The 10,660-nt window shown below is 42.6% G+C and overlaps 1 protein-coding gene across 10 annotated transcripts in view; it reads left to right on the forward strand.

Moving 5' to 3' along the window:
- Positions 1–10,660, forward strand: part of exoc6 (exocyst complex component 6) — a 50,895-nt gene that overhangs the window by 19,182 nt on the left and 21,053 nt on the right. For all 10 annotated transcript variants that reach the window (XM_037981029.1, XM_017431850.3, XM_017431852.3 and 7 more), the window contains exons 7-12: positions 1,821–1,971; positions 2,066–2,227; positions 2,543–2,611; positions 5,247–5,330; positions 9,472–9,518; positions 9,617–9,737. In XM_037981029.1, the coding sequence (XP_037836957.1) occupies positions 1,821–1,971; positions 2,066–2,227; positions 2,543–2,611; positions 5,247–5,330; positions 9,472–9,518; positions 9,617–9,737 (634 nt within the window). The remainder of the gene's footprint in view (positions 1–1,820; positions 1,972–2,065; positions 2,228–2,542; positions 2,612–5,246; positions 5,331–9,471; positions 9,519–9,616; positions 9,738–10,660) is intronic.

A 10,660-nucleotide genomic window follows, 5' to 3' on the forward strand; every position in this document is an offset into this window, starting at 1 on the left:
ACAACTCCTAAACTTTGTAAACTTTGTAACTTTGTATTGAGTTGAAAATATTAGTTAACCTCGATGAGGCATCTGTCACACAGTTATTGCACAATGCTCCATGTTAGCACAGCTGAGTTCTGCTCCAGTGTTGTCAGATGGGAAGTGTTGAAATATCGTACCAGCACCTTCAAATGATCAGATTTTGAGAAAAAAAAGTACCCTGTGACATTTGGGCATGGTGGGTATTCGAACCTGCAACTTTCTGGTCCCAAGACTGCTGCCCTAAATTAAGTTTCTTCTGTCAATTCTTGTGATTTTGTGGGATTTGTTTTGAATTATTGATAGTACCGAGGGCAAAGTTATCTTAGGAATCCAATATTTATCATATGTCTGGCAACGCTGTCCACACCTCTTTTGGTTCCACTCACTTCAGTTAGAAATGGAGGGAAAGCTCATGGACTAAGATACATGTGTTTATCTTCTGTAAAACAAAAAGGAAAAATGTGTACTAGTTTATTCATTCACTGCTGATGGCATAAAAATTGTTAAAACATGGCATTAAAAATCAATGAATCTGATTGGCTGATTCCTGCAGAAACCCTATAGTTATCAATAGTTAGTATCTTATCAGTCATGGTGGACAGTATGGAGTTAGAGGCAAAAGTCTTTGTCTAGGCTAGGCTAATGGCAAGCCAAATGAATGTCTGTTTATTATTGTTTTCAGGCTTATACGCCAACTCTTTCTCAAAAACAACATACCGGTGTGAAAGAACACTACATTAGTATTAAACACTTTGCATGACACTATTTGTTTAGTCTGTCATTGTTTTCTCAACACAAATGATGTCCACGTAACTACGCTAATGTATGTGTGCTAAGATTAGGTAGACCATGTTTTTGCTGATGGTGCTGAGGCTGCTGAATGTATTAGTCCACTGAGAGTTGAGTCAACCTTTGGACTGACCAGATGTACTGATAAGGCGAACTGATATGACAAATTGTAACTCTCACAGAAAGAGAAAAACAATCACCCTTTCTATGGGGAGGGTCGAAGGTAATGGACAGATAAGCAGCATGGTAGAATTTTCAAAGTGGTATCTTCATTATAAAATACATAAATACAACAAGCCACATTGTTCTATCTTTTTCATCCAATTTTAACTATAAACAGATTCCTACATCCCATGTGACCTAGACTTGATGCAAAAATAAAAAGCAGTTCAGAATGAATAACATTTCCCAATGTAAACATAAAAAATTAAGATATACTAAAGATATATTGCAAAATGACTCAATGTCTGTGATATCAAATAAATATACAGATGGTCTGCCATAGAATGTTTCAAAGCTTGCATTTTATGACAAAGCTGCTTGCTATACAAAAATATGTTGTTTCTGTCTGCTGCTGCTGCGGATCATGACTGGGAAACAAACAGGCAGGTCTTTAAGATTCGACGTGTTGTTCTGAACCAGCCATTTGTATTTGTTTGATGTAGAGCGTTTTGAATAGTATCTTCCTTTTTCTGTCTCGGCTGTTAGCAGAATACAGTTCAATGAAGCAGGTGCTCACTTCTAGATAAAAGCAGTGATCAGCTAATGTATTTGTTGTGACGTCCAATGTACCCGTTCCAAATGTTTGTGCTGTGACAGAGGTAAAACGTAAATGTGCCTGGCTAAGTACGAATAAACGTGCTGTGACACCCCTAGTATTTGATGATAAATCTCAAAATAAAATGTTACCAGTCTAGTTGTTGCATTATTTGTGAATAAGTCTACATGTAATGTTTAGTTAGACTGTAGCTTAAAGTGAACATGAGTTCTGCTTCGTCTCTCTGCAGGGTCAGTAAGTACAGGTTCTGTCAGATTATGGCTGAAAACCTGCCCAGACTGAGAGAGGAGATCAAGGAGATCTCCATGTCAGACCTCAAAGACTTCCTGGAGAGCATCCGCAAACATTCAGACAAGGTCGGAGAGACTGCGATGAGACAGGTATGAGACTATATTTACACGAGTGTAACAGCTGTCATTCACACCTGTACACTTTCTATTAGATCTGTGAGTCTGTGTGTGTTTGTACGGCCAGGCACAGCAACACAGGACGTTTAACAGTGCTGTTACAAAGCAGCTCAATTTAGGCCACTACACCAAGCCTGTGTATTCCTTCAATGGACGGACACACATTCACGTCCCCAACGGCCTGTTGATGAACAATGACACAGGAGACGAGGAGGAAGCTGATGAAGAGGTGAGGAAATTGTGTTCTTGGGTGTACCAGCAGTGTTCATACTAAGATAAATGTCCTTTTCTGTTGTTGTTTTTTCTTCTTTTGTTTCCTGAACCTATAAATGCAGTGTTTTTTGTGTTTTAATGTTCTAAATTATTAAAAAGTAAGTTACTTATCAACCTGCTTATTGTTCTGTAGTCAACACTTGGGATTTCTCTCAGAAATGTTTAAATGGCCTGTTTGGGCCTTCCTGTGCAGAATAGCATCTTTGTTTGCCCAGTGTGGGTTTCTTGACAATTTAGTTTCTCTGACAGTCGTCATGTTTGTGTCTGACAGGTTCTTACAGCTCAGGACCTGGTGGACTTCTCACCTGTCTACAGATGTCTACATATTTACACTGTGCTGGTGGGTATCTCTGTTGCTTACAAATCATCTTCTTTATAAGAAGGGACGAAACACATTCCACAAGTAAAGTCAGGGTACCAAAATAGGTTTATCCTTATGCAACTTAAGATTTTTTTGTCCTATGTGTCCTTTCTAAAACTTAAAGTGGAAACACTCACTGAAAAACAAGTTGAACACTCAGTAGAAGTGGTGGAAATTAAATAAAAGGCCATGTTATACATATAACTACTGTTCCCTGAAGGAGAGGACCGAGGTACAACACATAAGGTATGGGATATTGCGTCTATGTATGTCTGGATGAAGACACCTTTAATTACACACCTTTAGGCAAATGACGTGATGTTACTGGCCCCACCTGCAGTATGTATTTGTCTGGCTTTATCGTCATTTCTCAGTTTATTAGCTGCTCTTTACCAAGCCCAGCTGCGCAGCGGGGCAGCCATGTGTTGTACCTTGTTCCTCTCCTTCAGGGAACAGTAGTTACATGCATAACATTACGTTTGCTTTTAGTCGATTCGCTCTGTACAATACACGAAGTATGGGACATATATAAACACCCCGGAGAGCAGCCCTCAAACCTGGGTCTATACAGCACACTAGTGTTCCACCTTTATTTGTGGAATAGGAGCCAGGTAAACTTTATTTTTGGAAAAGGAGAAACCTTCATCCAGCAGCTCTTGCAGAAACGTTAAAACATCCACTATTGAGCACTGGAATGGGACAATGCGCTTGTTCTCACACTACTGCTCAAAAACACACAAACATTTTAAACAATTGCTGTGGTTTCCTGAGAAACATTTTACACACCAAAACTTTTTTTAGTGCAAACAATGTGTGAATAGGGAAATTGTGAGGGGAACACAACGCCTCTAGGAACTGGAGCCTCAAACGAAACCAATTACACGTCTTTTGAACGGCAGCCAATGATGGGTGGTCAAGTCTCATAAATGCCCCTTTTCCACCGGCTCTAAAGGTCCCGGTTCCACTCTACTCAGCTTGCTTTGTGCGCACTTCCACCGGCATTTTTTTCGAGGCCGGTCCCTGCTTTTTTGGTCCCTGCTTCGGAGTAGGGCCAGCGGGCCGGCCCTGCTTTCGTGGATGGCGCAAGCTTAGCTCCTGTTCACTCATTGGTCGTGGGCGTGGCCAGATGCAAGCATAAAGAGCAAACGGTAGGAATATAAACAACAGCGTTAGCTTACCCTGCAACGTTTATGCCGTCTGTCCCCCAGCTGAAGGTGCTGTAAAGCGTGAAATCTCCGGCGGATAACAGCTGTCCTACTCCGTGCAACAATCGCGGCATCCAGAGCATTTCTTCCACTGTGCCTCTCTTCCTGAAGTCTCAGGAGCCAAGTAGAGCGGGGCTTCTGTAGTAGAGCCAGTGGAAAAGGGGCAAAAGTCCATGTGTTTTCAGTCCCACAGTAAGGAAGACTGTGTCTTCTTCCTCCGAGACGTTGAGTCTCTCTGAAGACTCAGAGGAGGACCCTTGCTCCAGGCTGAATAGGGGGGAGCTTGGCTGTGATTTTGTGGCTGTGCCACCTGAGAGCTCAAGCTCTCTTCAGTGGAGACAATGGTGCTGCCAGTTTGTGAGTGTCTTCCGAACAGCCCATCTGGTGCCATCGGTTCATTCAGGTAGACGACCCTGTCTAGGATGTCAGAGTGTCAGCCACAGGTGCCTCTGCACCATCTCTCTGCCCACAGAGAGCACTGCACAGCGAGACACACAAAGGCTATATTCTGAGGAGATTTAGACCTTATTCAAGAGAGGTGTCAGAGGGCTCCCCAAAGCTGCATGTGCTCTCATCTCCAAGCCGCGCTAGGTGCATAGCCTGATACGTCTGGAGCATGGTAATGGTGCTCGGAGCACGAGCAGTGGTCCCTTGAGCGCTGTAGATTTTTTCCAGCTGAACAGCAGAAAATCCTTGGATGGAAGGGTTGAATGAGATTGGGTTGTTCACACCATAGTTGTGGGTCAGGACCAAATAAGTTGCCAGGGATGGCTTCATGGGGGGAATATTCACCAGTTCAGCTTTTTCAGTGCCTTCCAAATCTAAATACCATCCATAGTGAGGCACTGTGACACTGGTAGACAGCAGTTTGTTCCATATTGATGTCGCTCACACCATGGTTGTGGGACAGGGCAGCAGGCAGCTGTGACTAACTCCAACAAAAGCAGTTAAGGTAATTCCGAGCAGCCTTGCAAGACACAGAGCTAACTAGCAGCAGCTAGTTAGTCTTACATAAAGAAGTGTTCTTAGCGAGGTGAAGAGCATAAGAATTGACGAATAACAGTGATGACAAACGGGTATATAGTGCAGGTGGGGCCTGTCACTTGTCATCATCACGTCATTTGCCTTAAGGCATTTTTGGGGGTGTCTTTAGCCAGGACACGCAGGAGTGTAATTTACCCCATCTCATGTGTTGGACCGAGTGAATCAACTGAAAGGGAACTGCACATATTGAAAGGTCATGTTACTGTACTGAAATTACAACATCAGCTCAAATAGATAACAGAGTTGACAGCACAGACACACTGCTGTGCTGAGAGTGGCCATACCTCAGGCCTCGGTACAAGCAGTGCAAAATGAAGTCATACAGCTTGTTGATGAAGTCTCTCTATTATTCTTTGTGTTTGCAGGGCGATCGAGAAACATTTGAGAACTACTACAGGAAACAGAGGAAAAAACAGGCCCGTCTAGTGCTGCAGCCACATGCCAACATGGTGAGGCAACATTAATCATAAAACGCATGTAAAAACAAACAAATGACATTTAGATAACCTGGTTTTATTACTAGCTTACGCTAAGTGTCAGTGTTCCTGACTTCAGCTTTTGGGAGACTTGGTAAAATTGAACCAGCCACTAGTGAGAAAACATATAAGGCAGAAATTAATGCTGTATTGAACAGGAAGAATCATCACAGTATCGGGGTTTTTGAGTTATTTGTCTTAACTTTATTTTTCCATCATTTTGGTAAAAAAAAAAATCACCAGTAGGGGGTAAAATTTCTGACAGAAGCAACAATAAGCAACAATACTATAAATTTGAAGGACTAGCATATTGCCCACTTCCTTTAATGCCAAGATTTTGAACTAAGATAATTTTATGTTGAGTAAGGATGACATTGAAGCGGTTTTGGTCAAACCTTGAAAGTAACATTATGCATAATTTTATACAATATTGCAAGGTTTATCAAATTCAGAGTATTTGTTGTAAAGGACTCCCAGCTACAATATCAAGTTTTTACTTAATATCTGAAAAATCGACAGCTTCGCCTTTTGACTTAGCTCTCTCGTCACCATGACAGACCGGTACAGCGCCCGCTTCACTGCAGATGCTGCACCAATCCACCTATTGATTTCCTGCTCCGTTTTTCCATCATTCGTGAACAAGACCCCTAGATACTTAAACTCCTCCACTTGGGGCAGGACATCTTCCCCGACCGCCGGTGTCCACCAGCGGGTTCGAGGGTTGCCGCCTCGACAGGCACCAACTACCTTGCGGCCACAGCTCCGATAAGCCGCCTCAACAATGGAGGCACAGAACATGGCCCACTCAGGCTCAATGTCCCCCGCCTCCCCCAGAACATGTTCGAAGTTCCCCCGGAGGTGGGAGTTAAAGCTCCGCCTAACAGAAGACTCCGCCATACGTTCCCAACAGACCCTCACAATACGTTTGGGCCTGTCAGGTCTGACCGGCATCCTCCCCCACCAACGGAGCCAACTCACCACCAGGTAGTGGTCAGTTGACAGCTTCGCCCCTCTCTTCACCTGAGTGTCCAAGACATGCGGCTTCAGATCAGATGAAACGACAACAAAGTCGATCATTGAACTGCGACCTAGGGTGTCCTGGTGACAAGAGCAGATATGGACACCCCTATGTTTGAACATGGTGTTTATTATGGACAATCCGTGACGAGCACATAAGTCCAACAACAGAACACCGGTCGGGTTCGGATCAGGGGAGCCACACCACAGCTACTACCACACCACATTTTAGCACAATATCTGTAAAACTGACTGAAAAATAGCCATATCTGTGTTTTCTAAGGTCATTCAGCTATGGCAGCCATCCTTGATTGGGTTGGCTCCAAAAGTTATTCAGCTGTAGATGTGCAGCCAGTGATAACTTTCTAAAGGTTTTGTTAAAACATCTAGTGGTTCTTGAGATATTTTGCTAACAGACATACAGAGTTGAGTCCAAATAGCTATTGGCACAATTCTAAGCAAAAATCGTGCACAACTGTTAAGCTCTCAGAATATGTGTTGGGGATCAGTCTCAGCTACAACCACTCCAAATTTTAACTCAGTATCTGTAAAAGTGACTGAGTTATAGCAGTTTTTGTGTTTTATAAGGTCAGTAAGCCATCTTGAATTGGGTTAACTCCAGAAGTTTTAAAATCAGTCATCTATGTGCATCCAATGATTACTTTCTGCACATTTTATTAAAATGTGTCCAGTGGTTCATGAGATATTTTGCTAACAGACACACAGGGGGACAGGCAAAAACATTATTGTCCATCTTCACCTTTTGGCGGCAGGGCATAAATATTTTCCAGTTCTTTGTTTAAATGTTTTCTGTTTACCAATGATGAAATACAGTATTATAATAAATGGAAACTAGTCATTCACACAATCTTGACCCAACTTTTAGCAACCCCTGGGTGTTTTGTCTTTAGGATGGACCAGCCTCTGTCTGGGAGTCCCGTTAGGTTTGAAATGCACTAGGATGTAGGGTTTGTGATCTTGACTCCTATAACTCCTTCTGAATGTTTGTAATGCTCTTTCAAACTGCTTTAAAAATTAAACAAAAGACCAACAACACACAGCTCTGAGTAAGGAGTCTTCCATTGTTGTTAGTTGGTGAATGTAACGCGCATAAGTAACATGGTCAATATAGAAGCAAAATTATATCAAAAATCGTAGATGAAAAATTTATTGTGACTAGTTGCAGAAAAAGGACATTTCATTTAGACTACTGAGTCATAAGGTCTACAGGGTTTCCCCCAGAAAAGAGGCTATTCCCGGTGGTAGGTGGCCATTCGCCAGCCAGCACCAACTGTCTACCGGCCAACCGTGATTTAGTAAAAGAAAAAATTATTAAAGTTAAAAATATGGCTATTTATTATGTGATATTGTAAGATATTTGTATCAAATATTTACACAACTACAGTTTTACAAAAAGACACTTTTGAAATACTTCTATAAACAAAAAATACAATTAAAATAAATAAATAATAAATAATTGATTGCACCTAATTTGAATCCTAATTTAAGTCACATTTACAAATAAATTAACATAAATGAAAAAGTGCAAACAAAGGCCAATGAATAACAACAGAGAACTCTAAAAAATAGAGAAATGCTGTACTGTTCTGTGCTTTTAGTGCAAAGGCTGCATGCTGGATCACTGCACAATATCTAATGCTGAATGTAATACAATAATTTTACTGTTAAACAAGGATAAATTAGCTCTCATCATATTAATATTTTCACTAAGTACAAAACACGCTTACCATATTCGGTCTTGTAAACCCATCCTCTGAATTTCGGCTCAACTAACCATTTTTAGTTAAACTAGCTTGATATGTTTGTTGCTGCAGCTCCGACGACCTGCTAACTCCAGGTAGCTGAAGGTGGCTCTGCCTCAGGGCTCATTAGAGTCCCGCAGGGCTGCGCGAACAGCGAGCTGACCTGAGCACACGGGGGAGGCGTTTATACTTGGCGCTTACGTCTGTGCCGTATTCTCCCAAAAGACGGGGGGCAGTACGCTACATAACCAGTGGAAATAGGGTAAAAAGAGAGCAGATGGTTGAATGGAGCGCGGCGCGCGCGGTCCTTGCCAAATTACAAAATGTGGACAACGTGACACCGTGCGGGACCTTTGCGCAGAAGCGTGGACAGCGCAATTGCGTCACTGTTGGCGTGCGTACCTTCATACGGTGAGGTAGATAAAGGTAGCGGTTTTGGGGGTGCAAGTGGAAAAAAACGTGTATAAAAAATGACATATTTATAATAAACAAGCAGAGCTTAGCCTGGCAGCAGTCTCAGCAAGACCTGGCGGCCCGCCAGGCTTATAATATGCTGGGGGATACCCTCGGTCTATGTTTTGGCTTCTAACTCGGGCAGCTGAGCAACTGCAGGTCATAAAACCCCTCTTAAGTGATTGGTTCTGGGGTTTGTGCAACCTCGGATCACAGGCGCTTCCTGAAATCGTGCATATTTTCATGGGACAAATTATGCACTCATGAGCCCCCATATAGATGTATACTCCTTGTTTTGCATTTCACTTCTGCCACAGCTTCACCAAATCTTTGTACACTGTTGAACTTATGACCTGTTATAGTATATAATATACCGCCACAAAAACAAATCTGTTGTTAAGTTTAATTATTTTTGGAAAATCCACCTCACCATGCTGGGTGTTGTACAAATATGGCATTCTTCTGGCAGAGTGCAACCACACACATAGGTCTTTATAACCACTCTTTAGTGGGACTATCAGTCCTTATAACCCACAGAAGACCTTAGAACGGGTTGGTCCAAAAATGCACATTACTAGTTTTGGTTTATCTTGAAAGAGTAAAATAGGAGGCTTGTCTTGCCATGTATAAACCATAAACCTACAACAGATTATATGTTCATGTAAAAAATTCTCTCAGAGAGAAGGTGGTTGTTTATGCCACTTACAGTACAGAACAGAGTCAACTTTGGTTTGGTCAAATTAACTGTCCCTAAAATTCGGGTGTGCATTTTTATCTGAACTGCTTCGTACTTGCAGCCTGAAGTGGCAGAACCTCTCCTTTACTTTTATGTATGGTAATTAGGCATTCGTGTATTTAATTATGATTTTCTGTGTTTTCAGCACGAGACAGTAGAAGGCTACAGAAGATACTTTAATCAGATCGTTGGGTAAGATCTTCCCCTTATATCAGGTTCTGTGTCTCAGAGAGTTTTCTTTGTTTTAGGGTTCAGGTGTTAAAATGTGGGATTTTTCTGTTTGGCCTCAGATTCTTTGTTGTGGAGGACCATATCCTCCACGCCACTACGGGGCTGGTGACAAGAGCTTTCACTGATGAACTGTGGAACATGGCCTTGTCCAAAATCATCGCTGTGCTCCGGACTCACACTGTAGGGTCACACTCTCACCCCCCCNCTCCACAGATCTCGTCTCTTCCTCTGTGCTCCTTCAGAGCATCAAACGCAGGAGACTTTTCAGGAACCAAAGACTTCAACGCACGCATCTGCTGCTGCTTTTGAAAGGCTTTGTTGCACTTTAAAGTGAGGAAAGCGTCACATTCTTCAGCTAAAGTGGGAAAAAAATGTATCAAGAAAGTCTAAAAAAATCACACACACACACACACACACACACGCACACATACACACCCACACACACCCACACACACATTCACACTGTTAGCTGGCTGTGAATGAAAATAAGATAGTTGAGTTAATAGAGATAGCTCAACCTGCAGGGGATGTTTACCTGGGGAGGACCTTCATTCATAACACCGTGGAGATCAGTCATTTTCATGAAATGCATCACTCTAAAGACGTGTTTACACAACACTGTTTTTAAGTTAAACAGTAACATTTCTGTTATGATTTGGCTGTTGGTGTAAACCACAACACAACAGTGGTCGTTTTCTCTGACAACAAAATTTTTTAATTCAGGTCTCAAAGGGGAACGCCCAGCACTGGTATTAAATCACACATGTGCATCACAGATGGCTGCAGTCAGTAGTTTTTCTGTGCCTGTCCCAGGAACAATGGCAAATAGAGTCCTGTTTGTGCTGCTCACTCTTTTCAGTTTATCATACCGTCAAACATGAATGTGCCACACCATCTCTTGGGTCAGCAGACATGCATTTCTCCATCCATTCATCCATCCATCCTCTTCCGCTTTTCCGGGGTCGGGTCGCAGCCTAAGCAGGGAGACCCAGACTTCCCTCTCCCCAGCCACTTGGGCCAGCTCCTCCGGGGGAATCCCAAGGCGTTCCCAGGCCAGCCGAGAAACATAGTCCCTCCAGCGTGTCCTGGGTCTTCCTCTGGGC

The sequence above is a fragment of the Kryptolebias marmoratus genome, linkage group LG2, assembly GCF_001649575.2.
Source record: "Kryptolebias marmoratus isolate JLee-2015 linkage group LG2, ASM164957v2, whole genome shotgun sequence".
NCBI classification, from domain to species: Eukaryota; Metazoa; Chordata; class Actinopteri; order Cyprinodontiformes; family Rivulidae; genus Kryptolebias; species Kryptolebias marmoratus.